The sequence below is a fragment of the Antedon mediterranea genome, chromosome 4, assembly GCF_964355755.1.
Source record: "Antedon mediterranea chromosome 4, ecAntMedi1.1, whole genome shotgun sequence".
NCBI classification, from domain to species: Eukaryota; Metazoa; Echinodermata; class Crinoidea; order Comatulida; family Antedonidae; genus Antedon; species Antedon mediterranea.
Window position 1 is genome coordinate 2,707,694 of NC_092673.1, and position 27,579 is coordinate 2,735,272.

Below are 27,579 nucleotides of genomic sequence, written 5' to 3' on the forward strand. Positions count from 1 at the left end.
CGTCTTCTGATGACAAAAAACCACCGACCGATGACTTTCATCATGGGCTCACCTGTCAACAGAGGGAAGCAGACGGATTATTATAAAAACTAGTCTATCTCCCTCTATATCGACATAAAGAGTTTTTTTTCAGAGAGAGAATTTTATTAGAAAGTGTGTGAGAAATGAATTCAGTTGTTTTGATTTTGCAGGCATTTTTTCGAGAAGGTAAAAACATAAAACAAAGACAGAAAACATGCCAGTGGTAAAGCTATAAACTAATAATTTTAATAAATGCTTTAAAAACGCAATATTGTAAATAGCAGGCCTCTAGAGGGTCAGCTCGGCCTCTAGGAGGCTAGTAGGCCTAGCCTAGCCCTAATTCGGGTTTAGGCTCCTGGCTGGAGTATAGCCTAGATAGGGTAGTAGACTAGTACAATAGTATTACTATTAGTAGGTGGCCTAGGTTAGTTAGTAGTAAAAAAAAAGGTAAGCTGTAGTTATACAGTATACTTACTATTTTTTTTCCAGGTGGGTATCGGGCAAAGGTACAAATGGACAAGTGAAACACTACCTGTTGAATTTTCAAGATAAGTGAAGGAACTAGCCTACACAAAGAAAACTGTTTTAATGCAAGCAATATAATATTTAGGTATATATATATATTTATAAGTATGGTTTAACATATATATATAACGTATACTATTTTAATACCGATAACAAATTCCATGGCAACTAAATAGAGAACAATGTGAAATTTAACTACCATGAACAGTCCACTATACTGCTAGATGATGATGAGATGATGATGATGATGATGCTAGATGATGATGAGATGATGATGATGATGCTAGATGATGATGATGAGATGATCAGATATGATGAGGTGCTGATGAGATGAGATGATGATGAAGATGCTAGATGATGATGAATACTAATAGTAGTAGATCCCGGCATCAAATGGCAGGATCATGTCTCAAATAAAACCGTTCTAACTCGGGCAAGTTTGCCCAGCATGTACTCACTACTTACCCAGAGACGCCTTCGATGGCTGGGCCATGTAAGGCGCATGGATGACGGAAGAATACCAAAAGACTTACTCTATGGTGAGCTTGTCACTGGAACTAGACCTAAAGGAAGGCCCATGTTACGCTTTAAAGACGTATGCAAGCGTGATCTTAAGTCGGGCAACACAAACGTCACAAACTGGGAGGCTGTTGCCTCCGATCGCAGTATGTGGAGATCCACTATCAAGATGTGTGTCCAAACAAGCGAGAGTGGACGCGACAAGAAACGGACGCTACTCAAGAAACGTAGAAAGGAGAGAGCATCCTCTGCTCCAACCGATCAGGAGCCAACGTACATCTGCCCAAAATGTGACAAATCATGCCGCTCAAAAATTGGACTTTTTAGTCACAGCAGGCGCTGTGACCCTGCACCGAATGACGGATAGAGGGCGCATACCTATTGTCTCTCGAGACAGACGGCTGCCAACAACTTTGTTTTCATGTGTATTTATTTAATTTGGTTATAACTACATATGAGCAAGATGAGTAATATCTTAATGACATTTTTTAATTTATTTATTTTTTCTACACAGGAGGGAGGAGATTTTTATGCAGTTTGCTGCCCTCTATCCTGTGCATCGCTGCAGGAGACAAGAAATAATAAAAATGAAAATCTAAACATGCAGCATGTGACAACATTCCCAAACTTTTTACATTCGAAATGAAAAGTTATCTCAATGCTGCATTTTTTAAATGTAATTATTTCAACGTGACTTGGCCAATGATTCTCTGATTATTTAATATAACTACTGTATAATTTTCTCCACCACCGCCCTTGGTGCGAGTGTAAAAAGTCTTAAGAAAATATTGTTATAAAATGAAACATGATGGCAAAAGGAATCCTGGAAAATCCAGTACAAAACTACTGTATTAAGATTTTGACAGTTTTAATGCACAGTGTAATTATTTTACTGTACAGTATTTTGTAAAATGTTGTAGTATATTGTTGTCTGAGGACTAGTTTTAAACAAAATAATACATTTTTTGACTAAATCAAAATCACATTTTTGTTTTAATAAGTATTTTTAATATGATAATTCAAACTGAAAGTTTAAATATTATCTACTGTTTGTGGATAATGACAATGTATTTGAAGGTTCAATAAAATACAGAAATATGTATTAAATTTTGGGGTGTTTTTGTTGTTGTGTAGTATGTAATTTTGTTTTATTGCGAAATTCTAAAAATCATTCATACTGTACATAATTATTGTCAAACAATTGATAGTGACAGTGTTGAGTACATAATAAAGTTGGTGTCAAATAGTATTAACATTTTTCATTTCATTGCTAAAAAATGGTTACAACACAATAATTCTTATGTATTCCATGTTTAAAAGAAATACCGTATTACATAATAATTACATTCAACCAAGATTCAACCAAGTTTGTACTCACTTGTGATTGGTCAGTTTTGACTGTGCGTGTTTATGCGGTGATGTGACCTTTGTGTGTGTGTGACACCGCCGCCGTCGCCCACTTTAAAAAACAACGAACCTGGATGGATCAGCTGTTGTATGTTTGAACGTCGACAGTGCAGAGGGATAAACAACAAACTATTTCTTTAAAAAAAACTCCGTCAATTGTTAATTGAAACGTGGCATTTTCGAAACAATTTATAGAATAACATTCAAGGGATATTCTGTACGCAATTATTTAAGTAAGTTGACTTTATTGTGATGTTTTGTAGATAGTTTTGAGGTACTCTACAACACAGTTTATGATGAGCAGGTTGTTGGAACAAACGACACAGACTGGCTGAGATGTGTTTGAGATGTTAGCAAGGCTGTATACACCGTAGAGCCTAGGCTAGCCTAACACAAGGCCTATATACACAGTAAACGTTACGAAATACTGATGAAATGTTTTTTGTATGTCTTCCCTCGTTTAATACAGACAAGGCCAGGATCTAGGATAGATTTCGGCCACCTCAACTTGTATGGACTATACCATTATAAAAATATGGGAAAATAGGGGTGTCCCATTTATTATTTGAGTGTGTTAATGTGTTAAAATACTGCTGCTTTTGTTTAGTGCATTATGTTTCAGCAACAAAAGGAAAACAACTACGCCCTGCATGCTGTAGAATTAATTGCAGTTTTCAAGTTAATACAGTATATTATGGCTCTAATTATTTCTATATCATTTTTAGGTATCCTTTCATAATATATTAGGTGGATTCCCTAAGGTGAATATTGAATAATTTTTACGGATTTATAGATATAGAAAGTATATAAAGAAATTAGTTTTTATTCCAGTTACAAATAAAAAATATGATTTATCTAACGATAACACAGTAGTACATTTAATAAAGATGACAGTAGTACATTTAATAAGATCTATCACACACAGGCTACTGATTATTAGGTAATCAGTAAAACAAATAAACATTATAATTTTGTCAATGAATCTTCTGTACCATTTTTGTTCCCAGAAAACACAGCGTTTGATATTGCGTGTTTTAGGTTTGGTTTTTCTAAAACGTTTGAAACACGTTTTTAAACGTTTCTGTAGTGTGTATAAATACATGTTCTAATTGAACAACGTAGCAGCTTCTCAATTCGGTCTTTATCCCCTTACATTTCCTTACTGATATTCCCAGCCCAATATACAATATGCCCAAATAGAACATGACTGATTAGTCAAACATAAACATTCTATAGTACAAATATCCTACTTTACCCCAAAGAACCGAGTTTCCTTTAAAGCAGTACAGTCTAATTGTATTTAAGTTCTTAACTATGACCAACATGTCGGTTGTCCACCCATTTACTTATAATTGTTAACAATCTCCTTTCATTTAATTGATGTACAGTCAGACCAATTATGTTTTCGAAAATCAATCCTTATTTCAAGTTGTTTTATTTATGTTTAGTTCAAGAAAATTGTTGCCATAATCGGTAAATCGAATAATCTCAGAAAGGTACAGAGAATAATTGTTGGTATAAGTCCAACTATAGCCGAGTCGTCGTAAAATAAAAATACATATAATTATGTCGTCAATGAATCCGTTACCATTTTGTTTCTGTATCTACAATCGTTTCTGGATCTGGATGAATACTGACGAAGGACCACATGGGTATATGCGCCAGGGGGTGCGTCTCTCGGTGTGCAAACATCATACTTAACTGAATTTGTTTTATAATTTTTTTTTAAATTTATTAATTTCACAACTTCACAAAACTGACCAAACAATGACAAAAAAAAAGAAAACGTTTTAGCTGTCAATGAATCTTCAATTGTTCGTCTCACTGATGCCATTTCTTGGGTTCAAATCCATGTTGTTGGGATTTATCCCTTGCAAATAAAAAATATAGTTTATCTATACCGATAGGATTGGGCCGATTAGAATGCATTTGCCAACATTCTTTTAAATATTTCACAACATTATAGAGTGTAGGTAATTTAACCGATTGTAATGTAGTACCGTATTTAGGATGTTTGAATTCTGTTCTGTACTGTAGTTTTAAATATGTTTTGATTCCGATTGTACTGTAGTTTAACATGTTTTAATACCGATTGTATTGTAGTATTTAAGATTAATTCTAATTTTGAATCCGATTGTACTAAAATTTAATGTGTTTAAATCCAGATAGGCATAACATAGGCCTAGTATTTAATATGCTTTAATTTTGATTATACTGTAGTGTTTAGTTTAGTTTTTATATATAATAAGTAAGTATACTTAATATAGTAATATTGTTACAAAATCTTGGCATTCCCTAACACAGTACCTAATAATAACATGCCTTATAAAAAGTACATGCTTGCTAGTTTTTGATGTTTTATATTGTTCCTTGTTGTTTGTACTGTAGGTTACATAACAGAACAATTGTATTGTCTTCCCATTCAATAGACACCCTTCTCTACATAAAAAAAATACACCACACCCCTATCATAATAATGGTATAGTCCATATAAGTTGAGGTGGCTGAAAACGGCACCTGACTGATCCTATTGTTACAGTAATTATCCTAAACATTCATTTTAGAAATAGTAGTTAGTTAGTACTTCACAATCACAACAAGGCCAGGCTAAGCCTAGCTTAATAAATATTACCTTGAATTACCTTGAATTACCTTGAAATTAAGGCTAAAGCAAATTGCTTATTCGCCTCTCTGGAATTAAAAATCTCTTACATACAGCTGGAACTTCTGGTGGTGGTTTTTCCAGTGTTCTTTCAAATTAGACTTAAACTGATTCAATGACTTTGACTCTACAACAACTCTCGGCAAAGCGTTCCAATCGTTAACTACTCTTGCTCCAAAATTATTTGATCCCCATTTAGTTTTGACCCGCTGCTTTAATAGTTTGAAAGAATGACCTCTAGTATAATGGATAGTTGACATATTAAAAAAGGTTTCAATGTCCAATTTATCGAATCCTTTAAGTATTTGAAATACTTGGATCAGAGAAGCTCTCTTTCTTCTATAAACTAACGTAGGAAGATCAAGTATTTTTAGCCTACATACATACTCTGTACCCCTAGTTCCGGAATGAATCGGGTGGCCTTTTGTTGTAGCTTCTCCAACCTATCCTCATCCGCTAAAAACTTAGGAACCCAGACATTATTACAGTATTCCAGGGTTGGACGTATAAGCGACATGTATAACAGCAAAAAACTCTCAGGGTCCAAAAATTTAAACGCTCGATATATAATACCTAACTTCCTGTTAGCAAAAGAAATTACATGGGACACATGATGACACAGAACTGCATGATCGCTCTTGCCTAGAGGAGGACCATATTATAATCGCATCAACGAAACATTCATCCAATGTACTTGGTACGTCGCTACCGTGAAAACGCGTAGGTTCTACACAATGCTGAAACCAAAAAACCTCCTGAAATATTTTCAAAAAAATCTGAAGTATCTGAATCACCTTGAGATTCCATTCTAACCCAATCGATATTCCTGTAATTAAAGTCTCCTGCAACTAAAAGAAAATCTGCTTGAAAATGGTTTACCTGCTCCAATAACAAATTTAATAAAACATTATTCTCTTTAGAACTGCTTGGACTACGATAAACACAACCTGCAAGTAATTTCTGGTCAAGAGGTAAATTAATAATAACCTAAACCGACTCTCTAAATTCATTAAACTTTACTTCTGATACTGGAATAACCATTCTTGACATATAACCCAGTGCCTCGCACAGAATCTTTTGACAGAAAACAGTGGTAACCTTCCAAAACTAAACTTTCCATACTGATTTCATAATTTATGTTTTTCGGGAACATCTCGGTTAAAAACACTAAATCAGGATTCTCCTTTTGCAAACGTAAATTTAATTCTTCTTTCTTATTAAAAACAGAGTCACATTTTGTATACAAACATAATAAACAATCTTTTTCTTTTAGCACAATTGGACTAGTTTTGCTTAAGCCTTTAATAATATTATAATTGTATTGTATATTTTCTCTGAATAACCTTGTTGTGAACCACAAACTGTAGTTCCACTGTAGTTAATACAATGGGTTATACAAAAAATGCATTGTAATGACAATAATTCATATAATCATTGTTGTTTTATAGCATAGAATTAGTAGATCATGATATTTAAAAATATTTAATTTAAAAAAAATGGTAATGCTCAAGTAAAATCTATTATAAACAATAAAAGCACACTATTTTTCAAAAACAATTATTACAAGAAATAGAGTTTTCTTTGTTATCAGTTAACAATTGCTTGAGCTAATTCTTTATAGTGACTTGGGAATAGCAGGTGGTTGTAACAAAACATCAACAAAGTATTGTCACTTGCTTCCTATTGTCTTAGTGGCTCTACTTTAAATATTAATTAGGCAGAAGGATCAGACAAAACAATAAAAAAGTATTATTATTATTATGCGAGTTGAAAACATTTTAATGTAATTTCCTCCTCTTTTTTTACTATTTAACATATTTTCTTTGTTTCCTTATAAATTTAATTTTTGTATTGCAACATTTTTCAAATTTTTTTTGTATTTTGTAAAAGGAAATTTGTCAATAAAAATTTTTTTTAAACTTAATTTGGCTTTCTAGTATAGACAACAAATGAAAATAATTTTCTATAATAATTACTAATGTTTCTTTTAGGAAATTTGTCAAATTATACATTTAAAAAAACTGAATTTGACGTTCCTAGTACATTACTTAATTTTTATTTTTAGTATTTCGTGGGTTGAAAATGAGCAGACCAAACGGTCATTCTAACAATATGCAACACTTGGACGACAAGCCTTACCATAAGAAATACCGCCGAGATGCGCCAAACAGAATCTTTGTCAACAGAAGCTTGAGCTTGGATAAGATTAAATTCTTCGGATTTGATTTAGACTATACTCTTGCAGGTAAAAGAATTTAAACTAATAAATAAGATTAAATATTTATTATATCAAAAAATTATTAACACTTGTTTGTTTTTTTTTTTAAACTTGCTATTTTATAGTACTGTAATTCTCAAGATTAACTTTTTCAATTTGAATTAAAATTCATTAATTAAATGTCACTTTATGTATTGGAATGAAAATTGTAAATTCCATAAATCATTAATGAGTACATGTTTAAAGTTTATTAATTTTTAAGCATTGAAGTGAGTGGTGATATTAGCGAGCAGATGAAAGTCAACTTTTTTGAAAATGTTCAAATTAATTTCATTTATTCATCAGTGGAAAATTACTTTCATATATTGTCATTTGCATATAACATAGAAATTATGTTTGCTCTGAGATACAAACAAACAATTACAAAGTGTCACATCACTCTTGTGCGGTATACTGACAAGCATTCAATGCACGAATGGCAGCTGGATAAAAGGTGTTACAAAACCTATTTGTATGAGATGATGGACATTAAGTGCAAGACCAGTTTTAAAACTTTTTTTTTTCAGTTTACAAATCACCACAATATGAACAAATGGGCTTTGATCTTGTTGTCAAACGACTCATATCGATTGGTTATCCCCAAGAACTAGAGGGATTCCAGTACGATCCATCATTCCCTACTAGAGGCCTTATCTTTGACAAAAAGTATGGCAACCTTCTAAAGGTAAGATAAGGTTTTTAAATAATTAAAAGTTGACAATATTTTGTGGTTAGCCATGGAGAAACTTCTCCATGGTGAGTAAACAAAGTCACAAAGTATTTACATATTCTTTTGCAATATCATGGTCCAGTCCATGGTAATACTTAATACAGTACTACTGTATGAAGGTCAATGAGCAAATTAATGAAACTAATTAATAACAAAATTAAACTGAGGTCAGGTGGTAAAATAAATGAATATTAAATAATAATTATTTCTGGGAAATTATATTTCTTTATACCTCATTTTTTATCATGCTAACTGCCTCATTACACAACCTGTGTTATTGGTATAAGTACTCTGGGCGTTGATTTCTGTTCTGATGATGAGAATAGTATTCTCGAAACATGTCACAGTATTTTAAGGCAGTTTGCCTATTTATCAAATGACTCACAATCTTGATTTTAACTTGAATGTTTGGTGGTAATGGTATATATGATATTTCTTTATAAAATGTCAAACTCATCTTTTGAACGATCTGCAAATATGCAAGAACTTTGCACCTGTGAGATAAATGAGATATTAACTACAGCATATTATCTAAGATTGTATGCCTTTCATTTTTGCACACTCCAACATTTGGATTATCACTATTATGCAGTGGAATCTTTCATAATTTTTTTGTTATATAATCTACAGTTAGTTGTATTCCAGTATTGTCCCTGACAGGGACAGACGAACAAACATACATTTATTGCAACCCTCACATATTTTTATTTCAAAATGCAGATAACTTTTAACATATTTTATATTGATAACTAATAATGTAAAGTTTCAAGAGAAAGAGATTTTTATTTTTTTCAGTATCACGGCACCCACTCATGATCATCAATTGTTTTTATTGCAATTTTTCCATACACTGAATATACTATAGAAATGCAGAATGCTCTACCCCTCTCCTCTCCACCAGCTAACGTTGTATTGCCATTTAAACAGGTGGTCCTCTGAGTGTGTTTCAATAATAGGGAGGTTTCGCAACCTTACGAATACGATAACGAAAACGGATACGTCATACATTTGTGAAACTTTTGAGCTGATCCCCATTTCATATTCGTAAAGCGTATTCGTGTTGACGAATATCACCAGTCATATTCGTAACTACAAAACGAGTATAGTTTTTGATCTATTTTGCACATTTTGCATTTGAATTAGGAATGATTCATGATTATAATATAATTATATATTTATTGAAAGTAATTTACTAAAGTAATTTACTAAAATTCCAGGTCAATTTAGATAAATAGCAGTTTTTAAAGTCCTCACTCGCTTTGATGTTACGCTAGGCCTAGGCAGCCAAGCACCAAGCTACACATACCTGCGCTTCGCTCAAATTTACCGCAGTCATATTTTGGACGCGCCTCAATATTTCGTTGCCATGCGAAACAGATTTTTTTATGGCTTACGAAAACGAATACGTGTGCGTGACGTATCCGTTTTCGTTATCGTATTCGTAAGATTGCGAAACCTCTCTATTAGCTATGAAGTGTTAGCATCTTAAGCTTCCTTAAAACTTTATGTGACAAAAAAAATGTAATGTGCCCATATATGGACATGGTGATGTCATATCACTACCATATTTAAGCATATCACTACCGTATTTGGGCACATCACACTTTTTTGTCAAACTAGTTTGATAGTGTAGTGCTGTTGCATCCTTATTTGCTACAATACTGTGTTTGTTCTTATCTCAATGACCTCTTCAACATATATCCCCACCTGTCAGTATCATGACATTCTAAAGTTGAGACTGAAGACTTAATATTGTTAACTCATCGTCAGAATGACTAAAAAACTATTTTAAAAATATCTAGTACCATTACGTATTGAAATAATTTTGTTTTTCAGATTGATACATATGGTTACATACTAGTTTGTGTGCATGGTTTTAAGTTCATCTCTTCACACGCTCTCAATGAGTCTTACCCAAATAAATTCATATCATTATCAAAAGAGCCATCTCGATTCTATGTGCTCAACACCTTGTTCAATCTACCAGGTAAGTTTTATTAAATTTGTTTTAGTTTTTATATAATTATGTTGGCCGTGTCTTCCACCCAGTCTAAAGCTCTGTCCACACTATCAAACAAGTTTGACAAAAAAAGTTTGATGTACCCAAGCAAAGAGATGACAGAACAGTATAGCTTTATAGCTTTATTTGAACTAACACTACCTGGAAGACTTCTCTAGCTACAGTGCATCTCTGGGGTCTAAATAACAACCCCAAATCTTTATTTTATGGACGTTTAAAAAAAAAAAAATCTCTGATTCACCATATTTCTTTCATCGATTCTCTTATATTTTTTATGAGAATTTAAAATTATTATGATTCATGATCCATATATCAACATTTTTTAGTTGACAAGGCTATGCTAATTTTTGTTAAGCTTACATTCCCATAAAGATAGTGCAATAGTACAATAGTTCACCATTCACAATTAGACCAGATTAGCCTATATAATGCAGTTCACTTGACTATCTAGTCATGCATTATATTATCTTTGTGTCTAATAATAATATTCTGTGTTCATGTGTCTAGTGAATTTGTAATAAAATAGAATAGACAATATGCCTGATCATTCTTATTTGCCATGTAAACAGTTATTACCTTCAAGTACTTTAGACAGTTAACCAGCTTACTAGAAATAAAAGACCTTAGCACAAACCAAACTACTCTTTGGCTCCTATCCTAAACATTTTTTAACTCCTAAAACAAAGTAAAACTCTTTGCACAGATCAACTGTCATAACCAATACAAAATGTCAGAAAGTGTCATACATAACAAGAAACAAATATAGTGGCTTGTGATAAGTCGAAAAGTTTTAAAACTTTAAACTTAAAATTGTTTTTCTAATTTATTCATCCATAATTTCCTCTTCCAGAAACTTATTTGTTGGCTTGTTTAGTGGATTTCTTTAGTAATTCTCAGGATTACCAGTTGATGCCAAAAGGGGTGAAGAATGGCGACCTCTATATGTCATGGGAAAGTGTCTTCCAAGATGTTCGAAGCGCTGTTAACTGGATTCACGATAAGGTTTGCATGTCAAAAGAAACATATGTTTAATACTATAAATGTTTATGTTAAATATAAAACCCAGTCTAGTGACATATTCATAAATCTTGAATGTAAAAGCCAGGGTAGTGCCCATCACTTGAGAATAAAAGCCCAGGGTAGTGCCCATCACTTGAACGTAAAAGTTCAGGGTAGTGCCTAACACTTGAAAATAAAAGCCCAGGATAGAGCCTAACACTTGAAAGTAAAAGTCCAGCGTAGTGCCCATCATTGGAACATAAAAGCCCAGGGTAGTGCCTAACTCTTGAACATAAAATCCCAGGGTAGTGCCCATCACTTGAACATAAAAGCCCAGGGTAGTGCCCATCACTTGAACATAAAAGCCCAGGGTAGTGCCTGTCACTTGAACATAAAAGCCCAGGGTAGTGCCCGTCACTTGAACATAAAAGCCCAGGGTAGTGCCTGCCCCTTGAACATAAAAGCCCAGGGTAGTGCCCGTCACTTGAACATAAAAGCCCAGGGTAGTGCCCGTCACTTGAACATAAAAGCCCAGGGTAGTGCCCGTCACTTGAACATAAAAGCCCAGGGTAGTGATTGAATGTGCATATTTTTCTCTTCATCAGGGTGCCTTGAAGAACAAAACAGTAGAAAATGTTGAAGAATATGTAATTAAAGATCCTCAACTGCCTGTGCTATTACAAAGGTAAACCCATTGTGTACTGTATCATTAGATTTAATGAGTTGTTTACATTACACGCAAACTGCAGCTCCTCCTTACTACATTGCTGTAGCACAGCTGTCCTGAACATTTTATTTTTATAGAGTTATACCCCTTTCACACCAAAAGCAAAACTCCGGAGACACCCCGGAGTTGACGTCCCGCTGTTTGGTGTGAAAGGTAAAATCAAGCAACTCCGGAGTTTAAAACTGCGGGGTTGAACAGCTGAACATTCTCCGGAGAGCGAACTGCGGGGACACCCCGGTGTTTTGGTGTGAAAGGTACCAACATCAAACTCCGGAGTGTTTCGGGTCAAAAGGTCATCCTCACACGATCACTCATTGCTTTAGTTTTATTTCAAAATACTTTAAATATTTGTACAAAATATATAGCGGGTTTAAAAAATAATTAGTAGTATCAATAAAACATTATATTACTTCTGAGACTTTTGAAAGTAATTATTAAATTAAAAATATTGTTAATTAAAATTATTCTAATGATCGTCGCTATGTAAACAAACAAAATAGAGGGCGACATTTACAATTTTATTTTATAAACCCCGGTGTTGCTAGGTTGGTGTGAAAGGGGTATCTCCGGAGTTTCTCGACGTTTCGAATGGTCATAAACCCCGGGGTGTCTCCGGAGACACTCCGGAGTTTTGGTGTGAAAGGGGTATTAGTAAAGCAACAAAAACAAAGGCTAATAAGCTAATTTTAATGTCTAATTTGTCAATGGTCAATAACAGGAAAGTGAATTGACCAAATGGCCTGTTACCTTGTGTGTATATATGATGGTGGTAGGTCATGGTTATGTGTTTGATACATTGTACTATTAATAAAGACGTTGACAGCTCCACCAAGTCCTTTAGGTACAGGGTCATTACTCTTTTACTTTATATATGTCGGGAAATGGCTATTTTAGTCCTGATGGTCCTGATGATGTTTCAAAAAGCTATTGGTGACATACTTGCACTTTTTAGTTTGTAAAGTTAAACTTGTGTTTCTGTTTTCTATACAAAAATTAAGGTGAACAACTTCATTGAAATTTTTAAGTGTCTATTTTAGCATAAACACTGCCTTTGAAATGCTTTCTTTACCCTTATCATTTGGTATTGTATTATCCTAGAGAAATAAATATAAACTAATTTATCCATTGTACTATCAAATCTAAAGCCTTGTCTACACTATCAAACTTTATGTGACAAAAAAATGTGATGTGCCCATATATGGACATGATGATGTCATATCACTACCATATTTGGGCATATTACTACCATATTTGGGCATGACACACTTGTCAAACTATTGATAGTGTAGACAGAGCTTTAGACACATTCAATTATATTAGGTTTATAGGATTCACGTATCATTGGATATTTTGACAGGCGATTTCCTTGTTTTCTTGTATAAAAAGTTCATTGTCCTAAAGTAGTCTGTCACAAATGATGGTTTTTCAATTAGTCATTCTCTTTGTCTTGGGATATCTGTACAGATTTACTTTAAATGTATTCAATAATCTTGAGTTGAATATTTGGTGTGGTTATGATGCTTGGCCACCAGTCTATGGGTCCTGGATTCAAGTCTTGTCTTCCAATGACAAATTACAACTCCACTCCAAAAGACTTTGTTTATATAGAGCATCTGTGTATGTTTGTCTTGTGAATTTGCTTATGATTATCCTTGGCAATTTGCCTAAATATATAAAAACAAAACAATTTGCAATGGTTTCTATATTAATAGAATAAATAATGATAAATATTGACATTTAGTTACTAGTTTGTTGTTGCCTTTTTTCCAGAATGCAAGATCATGATCGCAAAGTGTTTTTAGTGACCAACAGTGATTATAATTACACCAAGGTATTATTTGTATTCATTTCTTATTCATAATAAAACGACTCGTCAATTATAGTAGTATTATATTATTATGTATCTATTATATGTAATCTATTCATATTGGATTTCTTTTCTTTTCAGAAAATTATGGAATATCTGTTTGATTTTCCTGGAGCAGTAAGTTTGTTTTCTTAAAAAATAAAACCGTAAAAAATTATTTTATATTTTGCATATTGGTCAGTTTCAGTCTCAGTTCTGGAGTTTATTTCATGCTTAGCTTACCTGGATAAACCAACGAAGGCCTTTTTCCCATTAAGAGGAAAACAATTGAGAACTAACAAAAACTCCAAGACAGTGATATAAAGAGTTAGCAATTTGCATGAAAACTGCTGAAATGTGCCAAAGAATTGTTCAATTTTGTTAAATTAAAGCTCTGTCTACACTATCAAACTAGTTTGACAAAGAAAGTGTGATGTGTACAAATATGGCAGTGATATGCTCAAATATGGTAGTGATATGGCATCATCATGTCTATATTTGGGGACATCACTTTTTTTTTTCACATAAAGTTTAATATTTATTTTATTTCAGAAACAATGGTGGGAATACTTTGACGTGTGTATTGTAGATGCTAAGAAGCCACTTTTCTTTGGTGAAGGAACTATCTTACGACAGGTAGACATGGTGAGTAACACAAAAAAACCACATGTAAATTACACATTTTATTCTTTATCAGACACACCAATTCACAGTCAATTGGTTGATTTACATTCAACTCTCCCAATACCAGACTATCTGGAAAATTCTGAAACTCTCCTAAAACCAGACTTCCAAATTTCTCGTTGCCATTAAAAACACATTCTGAATACCAGATTTCCAGAAAACCAGACATATTAGGCCAGCTCAAAGGTGTCCTGTACTGGGAGAGTTGATTGTATAATACAAAACTTAATGTCAAATAAATCAAAAGGTAAAATACGTCATTCAGATATTTGATGTTTGAGAGTTATTTAATCGAGGGCTCACCTTCCTTTTAGGAAACTGGTGCTCTGAAGATTGGAAGCCACATTGGTCCGTTCCTGAAAGGTCAGGTATATTCTGGAGGTTCATCTGAAGTTTTCTGCGAGCTTTTTGGGGTCAAAGGTAACGATGTTCTTTACGTCGGTGATCACATCTTTGGCGATATTCTGCGCTCAAAGAAAGAACGAGGATGGAGAACGTTTTTGGTTGTACCAGAATTATCGCAGGAACTTCATGTGTGGACTGACAAACGAAGTAAGTGTGAAAAAATTTGAAAACACACCAGTGATACCTAAATGGCCAAGCAAACATGTAAAATTAAACTATTTCCTCATTTTAGGTTCTGTCTACACTATCAAACTAGTTTGATGTGCCCAAATATGGTAGTGATATGACATCATCATGTCCATATATGGGCACATCACATTTTGTTGTCAAATAAAGTCTGATAGTGTAGAAAGACCTGTAGAAAGGCTCATAATACCGTAGTGCATTAATATAATCAAAATGTACCTTAATTTTCAGGTCTCTTTGAAAACTTGGAAAGGTTAGATGTTGCTTTGGCGGATATGTACAAGTAAGAATAGAATTCATTTATATTCTGAGATCATTGTTTGTGAACCTCTGATATTATTTTTTGGAATGATCAGCAAAATAAACAATAAATTTATACAAAATATTGCTCTGCGTGCATGCGAAAAGTCCAGTATACATAGTTCAGTTGGGGGCTAAACTTTTTACTAGTCATATGGAGTCATTACCATTAATGATCTTATTTTATTATGTGATGTACCTGCCATACTGTATGAGAAATTAAAACTAAACATGCTTTGTTTCATTTATGTAGAAACCTGGATAGTAGTACAGACAGAACACCTGACATTAGTCATATCAAAAGTTCAATACAGGTACTGTATGATGGCATTCTATTCATAAAACAATTAGTAAGATAACTAAATAATTTCTTTCTATGTATGTTATCGTATTAGCTTTCTGCTTTATTTAAAAAATATTTCTTAAACCTTATTTAAAGAGGATAATCCTAAACAGCATATACTGACAATCAAAGATCCCTCATACAAACATAAAACAAACATAATTATATAAACAAAAAACAAAGGACTATATTTAAAATATATATATATACTATACAACTAAAAAAAAAATACAATACACTGTAAAAAACGTAGTAATTTTTCTTTCAGCATCAAATATTTTTTTAAACAGACTTAAAAATAATTTATTAACACTGTCTCAGTTTGGAGGTTAGCATATTCAGATAGGTTGGTGCTCCGTAAATAAAACTGCTTATTTTATTTGTACCTCCATTTAGAATGTAGTACATGAGATGGACATGTGTCACGGCAAACTAGGCAGCCTTTTCAGAAGCGGTAAGTTAATCTTTTTAGTTAACTAAATGCTAATAAATAATACAGTAAAACTTAATAATAATATTAATGGTAGTCTTATATAGTGCCTAATACACTGCTTCGTTCTCCAGCACTCACTCAGTCCTCCAGGTCCCATATGATGGGCTACAGCCTGACGGTAAAAACTGATGAAGAGACTTACAATGACCTAGCTTATTTAGAGTACAACGAGTATACCCCATTTTGTTTTCTATGAAAGAACTATGTTTTGTTGATCCTAGCAGCCAAAAACTGATTTTTAAATGTTTCTTTAGGTTCCCGTCAGACCTTCTTTGCCAGCCAAGTGCTACGATACGCTGACCTTTACTCCGGAACGTTCTTGAATTTCTTACATTACCCTTTTAGCTATCTTTTTAGAGCTCCTCATCAACTGGTAAGTTAAATTTTTCTTTCTTCATAATTAAATAATAAAAAAACCTTAAACTCTGTCTACACCATCAAACTTTATGCGACAAAAAAATGTGATGTGCCCATATTTGGACATGATGATGTCACATCACTAACATATTTGGGCATATCACTACCATATTCAAGCACATCGCACTTTTTTTTGTCAAACTTTGATAGTGTAGACAGCGCTTAAACTAACCATCTATACACCTTTGTATTGGTCGATTGTTTGCAAGCCAATTTTCTGATGGAAAAATTACTATTCTACTTTAGTATATACTAGAGCAGAGAATCATATTTCTACTGTGTAAAATTAACTAACTGGATTTTGCTTTCTTTAGATGCCTCACGAATCAACGGTCGAACACACAGACGTATTCATGGAATCGATGATGTCACCAGGAACGTCGCGTAAACGAACACTTAAAGAAATTGGCAAAACTCCAGAGAGAGAAAACAGGCTTGGCACACACCGAGCAGCTACTGTTTCCGGGCCGTTGTATGTCCGACCTCTGACCCCACCACACATTACACATGTCCATGATGAAGATGATGAAGAATAAAGATGGCATGATGGCTGTTACTGTCATAGAAAAAAAAAATGAAAAAAAAAACCAACATTTTAACTCACATTTTGCAATATTGAATTTATTCATTTTAGATACTAAGTCTCTTTGTAGAGACTGCTCTGTGACCAGAATGATCTCAACATATAGGTGTGCCTTTCTATTTAGGGACCACACCTCATAAAGTGGTCTTTAATTAAAGGTAACTCTGATTTAACAAAAAAACTAAAACTTAACACAAGGTATTATTGGAAGATGCTAATTTTACTCATTGTAAAGTGAAACCAAACTAACTGTACATAGATACAAAAAGGGTATGGCGTACCATACCTCATTTTTTGTTTGTTTTTTATGTACAGTATTAAAATAATAATAATAATGAAAATCAGGTATATCTATAATTTATCTTCATTTCAGTAGATTAGTAAATGTTTTTCATCAAATTTTGTCTTTCAGAAAAAAGACAATTTTATGAAAACATCATTTATAATATACTAGATTATAATTATATACTAGATTAGCTAATATTATTTAATCATTTTAATTAATGTAGACTTTAAAATTAACACTTTTAACAGATAACCAATATTTTATTTTAGGGAAAGGCCTAATGTTTTTAATATGTTCAAGTACGACTACTTAATTTTTAAAGGACCAAAATATTAGAACAGGCAGGTTGAGAGTCGCAACAGAAGGGGGCGCTTTTTATTTGTAATGACCTAGAAAGTAGTTACTTCATGTTAATTTATTGTGGAGGAACATTTGGACAAGCTACCTTTTACACAATTCCTCGGCACAGTTTTGGCGTTTTTCTATCCCTAGCCCTAACAGTTTAGGACACAACTTATATAAGTCCAAAGCTCTGTCTACACTATCGAACTAGTTTGACAAAAATTTGATGTGCCCATATATGGACATGATGATGTCATATCACTACCATATGTGGGAATATCACTACCATGTTTGGGCACATCACACTTTTTTTGTGTCAAACTAGTTTGATAGTGTAGACAGAGCTTTATACCCATACTGCCACTGAACTAGGTAGATTCAGGCCGCGATTTTAGAAAGTGGAAGAGGGGGGAGGTTGGCTTTATGGATTTCTTTTCTTTAGGAAGCTAATACTGTAGTAGTAGCACGACTGCATGTAATTTATCTCTTCCTTGCATCACTGCCATTCTAGCATACAGTCTCAAGTACCTCTTTCTGAAATGTGTGCTGAAGTAACGATATGTGCTGCAAACCTATTTGACCTTTTATATTACTGTATAATCATAACATATGACATAGTTAAATTTATTGTACTAATTAAGACCAAACTGCTTTTTTGTTTGCAAATATTAATTGTCTTATAAATTGGGTACTGTATCATAATGTGTATCACAGTTAAGTTATATATACAACTTTAACTGTTTGTACTATATAGGCGAGGCTGCATGAATGTAATATTTAGTACAATACTAAAACAATTGGTTTATTTCAACTTATTGAAAAGTAAGCTAGGTTCAGGAGTATATGTAGTTAAAAGTCAATTTTAATTGAATTCTTAAAATTTGTCATCAAGCTAAACATATTCATAGCATATAATCCAAGTCATCACTAACTCAATTCTACAATGGTAAAACAATTAAAATTGTTGTTTTTTTAAAATTTTATTGTACAATCCTACTTTTCGATTAAAGTTAGAGGAACAGAGTTAAGTTAATGTAATTACTGAAATGGTAATTATTAAATAAACAAAAAATAGAAATAAAATGACTTGCATTGTTGCAATATAATGCGTTCATGCTTACAGAGTCTATGTTCTAGACCGAACTATTTTGGCACATATGGCTAAAAAATTAGGGGATCAGGACCGCCGTGACACCCCACCCCCTCCCCCACACTGGCTGCGTCTCTGAGAGACATTATACTCTACGCCTAATTTTCGACCAGATTAAACATAAAGGTAGTAGGTCATTTACCTTGCATCCTCGATAGTAACTCAATATAATTTGTTTCACTTTAAAAAATATATATTTGTTTAACACATGGAATCGTTATTTATTCCTCCTTTTATTCCGAACTGCTAAATGCCAATTTACACAGACGGGTGGTAACGCTTGGTTCCCACTAGCGACGCAACGTAACGTAACCTAAAGCGTGGTTCCCACTAGCGACGCAACGCAAGGACGTAAAGCAACGCAAGTGAATTGACCAATCACAAGCGATGGCTTATTCGCTTGTGATTGCTAACTGTGTATCTCTACTAGCCTGACCTGACTAGGTGTAAACATTACGTCCTTGTGTTGCGTCGCTAGTGGGAACCAAGCTTTGCAACGTAAGAAAATGCCCTTCCAATAATTGTGCTTGCCGCCGCCCGCGTGAAATCAAACCTGCGATTTTTGCAGCACTATTGCGTCGTCGGTTCCCACTTGTGATTACGCAATACATTACTTTGCGTCAATACGTCGCTGCGTTGCGTTCTAGTGGGAACCACGCTTAAGTCTGTTTGCCAAACAAAGGCGACTGCGGGTTACAGTGAAAACCGCGTAGCTTATGCCACATAGAACTCTATCTATCCTGAAATACCGCCCATCCTCCACTCTTCTTGTGTGTAGGCCTAAATACTAAATGGCTCATAAATGGTCATTAAAACAAGATTCTATATATTTTTTTGTTATTACCGTTATGCGATCCAGAAATTCATAATAGTAGCCTATAAGGCTTTCGTGTCCCTATGACAGTAATGTATTGCCATAAATGCCATGTCCGTTAAGTTCCAGCTGCCATAGCCATTAACTTTATTTGATAACTATTTTGAACACTTTAGTCACTGTTGATGTGGTGTTGATGACCGCGTCTCTACAATCGCGGGAAATATGGATGATTTGATTGGTTACTCTACTCCTTCTCTGATTGGCACAGAGTTTGCCCGAGTAAAAAGTGGTTTAATTAGCGGTAGATATACAGGATTCATTTTAAAATGACCATTAGGCCTAATAAAACGTTATGAATCGGTTAACGACATGTGTTCAATATTATTATTATTATTATGCAATGCGCCCTCAATTTACCTCAAATTCTATAATCGTCACAGTAGTAAATATTGAATCACATGATTTTTTCACCGTAGCCTACCTACCTTATAAAAACTGTGATTTTTAACATGGTTTTAGACGACAAACTTCTTATCATGGAGGACGGACCTAAAATTGACTTGGAGGAGGTCTGCCCACACACTCAAGTCGCAATGGTAGGCAACTATTATTGAATTTATACTTAAGCCTTGTGTAGACATTAATATCTCATCTAATAATGGAGTGTGTGGCCTGGTATATTTATAGCTACCTGTATGATAAAGATTACCTAATTGATAAAGAAACGAAATCACTGTCTACTTTTTATATACTTGCAGCGGTACTTTAATATGCAACTATTATTTTGATTCAACAACTTTGCATATGTGATTTTTCTTGCACATAAATTCCATTAGCATCGAAGCAGTTATAAATACTTAGTTTGGGAGGTACAGTAGTATAACCGTGGTATAAATACCTCCATGGTTAATGTATACAACATACATGGAGAGGAGATCTCTATGATCGTTCTCCATGATTTATTTTGCCTCTAGTTATGTTTTAGTTGATATTTCCAAATAAACAAACTATGTAAAATGTAAACATTATTTAATACTAATAGTATAAAGGCCAGGTCCAATAGGCTACTCTAGATGTATGCCATGGTATTGTTCGTGTGACGTCAAGAATAATTTATTCAATAAAAGGATCAATCAACCAAGGAAACCCCTGATTCAACCAAGGTTTTTAAAGATGTATTGTCCCCTGAATAATAATGTCACCTAATAGTCATCCACTTTGACCAAAAATTGGATCTAAAAAAAATGATTTACCGGAAAAAACTGTAATTTAAAGCAAAAAATGGCCAAATTGGCTGTCAGCCAATGGATTTTTGGTTGAATTTATATTATGTTATTTTATAAGTGAAAACATTTGTTTTAGTTTTTTTTATTAACTTTATTAAAACTACAAAATAACCTATTCAAAGTCTGATTTTATTAATCTTCAGTTTTTCATGTTTTTGGGGGACAATATAGGCCTACATCTTTAAATATAGCCAGGATATAGCCCTATACCAGTTTGTACGGGGTCCCTTATTACATATGTATGAGAAGTATTTTATTTACAATCCCATTGTAATGTTTATTTAGTCGAAGGAGTTAGAAGACGAGAGACTGAAAGGTCAACGTTCAGAGATAGAAAAGCGAATTCTACAACAGAAGTGCATTGAACTTGAGAGACAAATGAAACAGACAAATGAGATTGCAGCTATCCGTGTAAAACAAATTGAAGATCTTCAAAAACAATTAGAAGAGGTAGGCTACAATTTGTTTGAAACAAATTGATAATAATTATAATAATAAATAATATGTTTAGTAGAGAACTTTTAAGTGGTTACTTTTTAACATTCAATTCTCTCTCTTGAAACGTTTTCCGCCGTCATTTCGACAATTACGCTTTCACGAGTTTTTCTATATTTTTCTGTTTTGGGCAGAATGGTTTGTTATTGTGCTAAAGTCTACAATTTTTTTCTTTTTTATTTGGTTTATCCAGTTTTCTTTTGGTCTTGATCCTGTGGCCTTTTTACTTTCTTTTCAATTTTCTTTTCATTGGCTGTATAATTTAACATTTCATTTATCATTTAAAATTGACAGAAAGAAGCAAGACACGATTTAGACTCTAGTGTAGAGATGGAGGATAACACACAGGAGGTAGAAATATTCAGATATAGGCGTAGGCGTATTAACTATAATAGCCTTAAATGTGTATATAAGTAGTGGTTAATCAGGCCTTTTTTATATGTGTGCACGCATGTCCTTGTTTATATTGGAGTGAATAAGTAAAGTTCTTACAGTATTGTTTCCTGTTAATCACAGTGCATAAACCAAGCATGCCTTGGTTCTATGAAATGAACCTCACGAAAGTATATTTTAAACAATTGGGAAAATCCATTGCAAATTATTTTTTTGCCATTTATCAACTATAAATGTACTCCATGGGTCGAATAACCATTGTCCGTAATAACTAGAAAAACCAGCCTTAAGCCTTGTCTATACTATCAAACTTTATGTGACAAAAAATGTGATGTGCCCTATATATAGACATGATGATGTCATATCACTACCATATTTGAGCATATCACTACCATATTTAATTTCACACTTTTTTTGTCAAACTAGTTTGATAACGTAGACAAAGCTTAACCATTATAATGATATGCTTTATTTTCAGGAATGCGATCATAAAGACTGCGAACACATTAAATGTACTGCTTGTGATCATCACATGGATACAAACGATGAACTGGTTGAGCACCATGGAGTTTGTCACTGTAACCCGCAGTCGCCTTTGTTTGGCAAACAGGCTTAAGCTTGGTTCCCACTAGGACGCAACGCAGCGACGTATCGACGCAAAGTGCTGTATTGAGTAATCACAAGTGGGGGAACCGACGACGCAGCGCTGCAAACATCACAGGTTTGATTTCAGGCGCAAGCACAATTATTGCGTAGATTGCGTTACGTTGCGTCGCTAGTGGAACCAAGCTTTAGGTGTTTCACAATCTATAGCTCCGTCAGTTTAGTAAATGATAGTTGATAGAGGGTGATAGCCCTATGTTGATTTAATTCTTATAATACTTACATATGCGGTCACAAGGATAGGCTTATTACATATGATATTAGATTTAGCATTCGTGGGATCAGGTTTATATAAAAATTTAAATAATAAAAAAAAAATTAATATTAAGAGACGTGCATACATAATAAGAATTCTAATCCCATGATAAATGTAAAAGATGTAAAATGTAAAATGTAAAAGAAACACGTGTTTTTAAACACTGGATTGTATGCTTTGTTGTTTCAATAGAGTTACTCGGATAGGATTATTACATAGGCCTATTAGGTTTAACTTCGTAGGAAGGAAGTTTATATAAAAAACGTAAATATTAAAAAAAGTAATCATTAATATTAAGATACGTACATACATACATTGTAAGTTCTAATTCCATGATAAAGGTAAAAAAACACGTGTTTGTAAACACTGGATTGTATGCTTTTCTGTTAAGTATAAAACAATGTATTATAAAACAAAATGTATTGCCGTTTTGGCAAAATTGTTAGAGATATCGATGGCTTGACATCGATTTTCTAGGGACTATTTCTATAATTATGTATAGGAATAATTGGACACTCAATAGGCCTACAGATGATGGATGTTTCATGTTGTTGACATCTCCTCGGTCAAAAAGGTCCCTATTATCCGTTGTATATTGCTATGCAATAATTATGTATTAAATAATACATTTTGTTATTGATTTGAGTCAAATTATTTTTTTGTTAGAGTTTGAGTAAACAATCAGAAGGAATCTTTCCTGGTACAACGATGTAGGCCTACATAGGCCCTTCATACACTCATCGTTATCATCTCCATGGCTGTGGTAGTTTTGGTGGTGGTTGTGGTAGTGGTATTAGCGCAGCGGTTGTTGTAATGGTGATGACAGTTGATCATCTTTGTTGATATCAAGTTTGGGGTACACCACGTATATTTAGTTCTGAAAAGAACTGTTGAGTTTCTCGACGTTTCGATCAATATGCTTTGATCGTCCTCAGGACTGGGAATCCAAAAAATTCAGGAAACTGGGAATATAAGTGGAATAGGGTGGGACTGGTGTGAAAACTAAAAAGAATAGCAAGTTCACAAAGATCATCTTGTACTGATTCCTATCTATACTATAGAAAAAACGCCAGAGCATAGATAGACGAATCGGAACTCATTTTACCAATATCGACGGGTTGTTGAGCCGTGAAATGTGCAAAAAGTTTGCACAAATGTGACGTTTTGCCCAAGACTTGGCTTAACACGGTTTCGTGAGCTTGTCTCGTCGTTTGTCGTCATCACTGGTCAAGTTACGTCATAATTGTGTACAAACAAATCAGACAAAATTATTTCATTTGCTTTTCATTTATTAAATTGAAATCAATTTAAATGAATATAATGTGGGTACATTGTTATTAATATGCCTACCAAATTGTATTGATATTTATAATTATAATAACGAATAGAATTAGGCAACGGTAACTTAGGCCAAATAAAGCATAAGGTTTGGAGATCCAGATCCGGGGTTGTTGACAATACCTGAAGTAGCATCACTCAAAATGGTGCTTCTTACACGACTTGTGCGGACTCCATTACCAAGATGGACAGCGGCGACACCAGAGACGTGTGGGCAAGCCATGGATGTACCACTGATGGTGTTGGTGGCGGTGTTGCTGTTGTGCCAAGTAGAGGTGATGTCAGAGCCTGGAGCGAAAATATCAACGCATGATCCATAGTTGGAGAATGATGATCTGTCGTCATAAGGGTTGTTCCAGGTACCACTGATTGTTGTAGCTCCTACAGTGATGGCCTAGAAAAGAGCATAAGTGCATAAGTAATAGTAATCATACACACAATAATTTATATCCCGCTCTCCCGCTCCTGCATTTCTCTACCAATCTGAGAAAACATCTTTCACGTCACTGATTTTTGCTTACTAGTTTTCTAAATTAAACAAGTATAGTGCCACGGTACACAGTTCCTTTAAACATTAAAAACTGAATATTTAACATGATGTATGTCCCCACCGTGTGCTGCCATGTTTTGATCAAAAATACCACTGCCATAGACAAAAGTCTACTTTTTTCAGTGCTACAAAAAAAGTCTAAACTTACATCACTGCTTCTGGCTGGAGAGTATTTACAAGCATCAGCATTGCTGTTACCAGCAGCGACTGAAACTACACATTTGGCTGCAAGTCTTGCAACAGCCTTGTCTGTTAATGTGGATACACCACCTCCAAGAGACATAGATGCAACACATGGTGTCTTGGCATTAGAAGCGACCCAATCCATACCTGTAACATTCAATATAAGAGAGTAGTTGTATGTATTATGCGCATTGACAATGCTTTCTAACGTGTTTCCCATTTTAATAAAAGTATTTTAGGTGCAATGCAAGGATGTACTGTGATTGCACCAATCGCATAATAACTGTCATTTGCATATATCTCTTAGTTGGTTGATTATTGAAAATAGAGTATGTGGTGCACTAAAATCGCTTCGATTTTACCATGAATTGGATAATATATTGATAAAAACGAAAATATATAGCTTACCTTCTACGACGTCAGAAGTGGATCCAGATCCAAGACATCCAAGAACTTTAACACCGTATATTTTAGCTCCCTTGGCTATACCCCAGGTGTTACTAGCGGTGGTTCCAGCGCTATGGGTTCCATGTCCGTCGCAGTCAACACCCTATGCAAATCAAAGAAATATTTTGTTTGATTGGTAACAGGTAGATAGGGCTGATCAGGCGGATTATTTTTAATTCACTGATTAGCTTCTGATAACTGGGTAACATGGTGGTGTTATGCGCGATTTGAACGATTTGCGCAATTTAAAATTGCGCAAAGAATTCTTGCGCAATTTGAAATTGCGCAAGGATTTTCTTGCACAATATTAAATTGCGCAAGAAACTTGCGCAATTTCAAATTGCGCAAGAAAATCCTTGCGCAATTTCAAATTGCGCTGCACAATTTGTAAATTGCGCAAGATAGTTCTTGCGCAATATGACACCTTTGCGCAATTTGAAAACGAACTGTTTGTTATTTTTATTATTGTACTCATTTGTTGTTGAGAATGGTACCGAAAGGTCAATCTTTTTTGTCATTAAATTTAATTTTTAAGTTAAATAGTAAACGTCTAATAATTCGTAATAATTATTGTTTCTAAAAAAAATTCAATCGTTATTAATCTTATTAATCGTCATTAGTACTGATATTTGAATTGAAATTATTATATTACTATTGGTATTTATTTATGCCTTCTCCTCATATTATGTGTGAATATGGTATTTTATAGAACCATTGGGAATTCGAGATTTTTTTTATTCGGAAAAAAAATTCGGGAGTTTGAATTTGAAACACATGTTTCAATTCAAATTGCGCAAGAATTTTTTTGCGCAATTTTAAATTGCGCAAGAAAATCCTTGCGCAATTTCAAATTGCGCAAATCGTTCAAATTGCGCATAACATAGGCATTGTTGGATTATGTAAATAATAATTACACAGTGGCAACTTACATCACCATTTATGGTGGCATCATAAGCGATTGATGCGCGTCCACCAAAGTCATTGTGAGATGGGTTGATTCCAGTGTCGATGACGTAGATGTGGGCACCGGATCCAGTTCCTTGATTAAAAAAAAACACGACAAAGGTAATTGTTGTTACACTTTCAAAATTAGAAATTGAAAAAGAAATCAGAAAAGATTAAGAAATTGGACAAACGGTTAACAGTTGAATGGGATAAGTAAGCAATAAGCCAAGTGCTATGCTTCCGAATTCAAGCCCAGCAAATACGTCGAATAGGGTATAGTGGAGAACTTACCACTGACGGAAAATCCGCCATCCAATGGGAGATTTCTTTGATCAACACGATCCAAACCCCACGTAACGGCCTGTGTTCTCATGATGCTGTCTTCTTCAATGTAGTCAATGATGTCCAATTGACGGATCTGAAAATCGAAGATAGATTACTAATTTACGCTTGCAATTTTAATGATTTTTAAAAATGTATGAAAGTTTGTATTACAGTATTTATCTAACATAAGACCTTGTATATACACTATCAAACTTTATGTGACGTGCCTATATAGGCATATGGACATGATGATGTCATATCACTACCATATTTGGGCATATCACTACCATCTGGGAACTTTTTTTGTCAAACTAGTTTGATAGTGTAGACAGAGCTTAACATGATTTATCATAACATTGGACAGCAACTACTGTCATTAGAAAATCGACTAAAAACATACTTAAATATACAGTTTGTATTCATGCCTAAAAATATCGTTATATTAAATAATAAAAATGATTAATGTTTGACAAAATGATAACTTGGTGTGTTTTGAGCTTACCTTTTGTATGATTTTGTCGTTCATATTTTTAACAACGAATGCTTTGATGTTTCTGAATTTTCTTTCTATCTTTTTTTTCAACTGTTGTGGAACACGGCTGAAGTCAGCACTTGCCTAAAATTGTAAATTATTAAATTAAAGTGGAAATATTAAGTAAAATTATATTAGAAATAAATTTGTAGTTATTATGTCGTAGCTTTTCATAAATCTCCATACAAGACTCGAGGTAAAAATAAGGAAACCATAGGATTCAATGATTTCGACCGGTGCGGACGTGTGTGACAAGTATTTCTTAATTTAGATTCTACGGCATACAGGTGTAACTGAAATGGCTGATGAAAAAAAGCAACCTGAAAGAAAATCACAACGCAATAAGGATAGCGACCAGTACACTGGTATTGATAAAGAAAAGGGAGAACAAATACTATGTAAATTAGAAAAGCTGAACAAACTAGACGAAATTGCAGACATGTTGCAT

General features: G+C 33.8%; 3 protein-coding genes and 1 long non-coding RNA gene across 6 annotated transcripts; 3 read left to right on the plus strand and 1 right to left on the minus strand.

The window, feature by feature from the left end:
* The first annotated feature begins 122 nt into the window (after nt 1–122).
* LOC140047869 (uncharacterized) lies at nt 123–2,084 on the plus strand. 2 transcript variants are annotated; one of them, XR_011844980.1, is made up of 3 exons: nt 123–244; nt 511–631; nt 1,580–2,084. It is a non-coding gene; the product is annotated as an uncharacterized lncRNA (long non-coding RNA). The 2 variants fall into 2 exon arrangements; XR_011844979.1 differs by having other exon boundaries at nt 133–207; nt 1,580–2,083.
* A 493-nt stretch (nt 2,085–2,577) lies between these two features.
* Nucleotides 2,578–18,854, plus strand: LOC140046229 (cytosolic purine 5'-nucleotidase-like). 2 transcript variants are annotated; one of them, XM_072090797.1, is made up of 17 exons: nt 2,584–2,705; nt 3,198–3,233; nt 6,055–6,105; nt 7,200–7,379; nt 7,919–8,076; nt 9,958–10,108; nt 10,992–11,143; nt 11,746–11,825; nt 13,638–13,698; nt 13,816–13,851; nt 14,266–14,358; nt 14,712–14,949; nt 15,220–15,271; nt 15,542–15,602; nt 16,028–16,085; nt 16,379–16,497; nt 16,856–18,854. In XM_072090797.1, exons 4-17 carry the CDS (start codon nt 7,217–7,219, stop codon nt 17,075–17,077), a joined length of 1,644 nt encoding a protein of 547 aa, XP_071946898.1. In that variant the 5' UTR covers nt 2,584–2,705; nt 3,198–3,233; nt 6,055–6,105; nt 7,200–7,216; the 3' UTR covers nt 17,078–18,854. The 2 variants fall into 2 exon arrangements, with proteins under 2 accessions (XP_071946899.1, XP_071946898.1); XM_072090798.1 differs by lacking the exons at nt 3,198–3,233; nt 6,055–6,105 and having other exon boundaries at nt 2,578–2,705.
* A 1,313-nt stretch (nt 18,855–20,167) lies between these two features.
* On the plus strand, nt 20,168–23,452 carry LOC140047870 (uncharacterized). Its single transcript, XM_072092902.1, has 4 exons — nt 20,168–20,315; nt 21,291–21,455; nt 21,795–21,851; nt 22,372–23,452. The coding sequence occupies exons 1-4, from the start codon at nt 20,229–20,231 to the stop codon at nt 22,507–22,509; spliced, it is 447 nt and encodes a 148-aa protein (XP_071949003.1). The 5' UTR covers nt 20,168–20,228; the 3' UTR covers nt 22,510–23,452.
* Nucleotides 23,453–24,108: 656 nt separating this feature from the next.
* Nucleotides 24,109–27,125, minus strand: LOC140046678 (aqualysin-1-like). Its single transcript, XM_072091383.1, has 6 exons — nt 27,102–27,125; nt 26,567–26,693; nt 26,260–26,369; nt 25,292–25,433; nt 24,849–25,030; nt 24,109–24,544 (listed from the first exon to the last, which is right to left on the minus strand). The coding sequence occupies exons 1-6, from the start codon at nt 27,123–27,125 to the stop codon at nt 24,218–24,220; spliced, it is 912 nt and encodes a 303-aa protein (XP_071947484.1). The 3' UTR covers nt 24,109–24,217.
* Between the last annotated feature and the right edge of the window lie 454 nt (nt 27,126–27,579).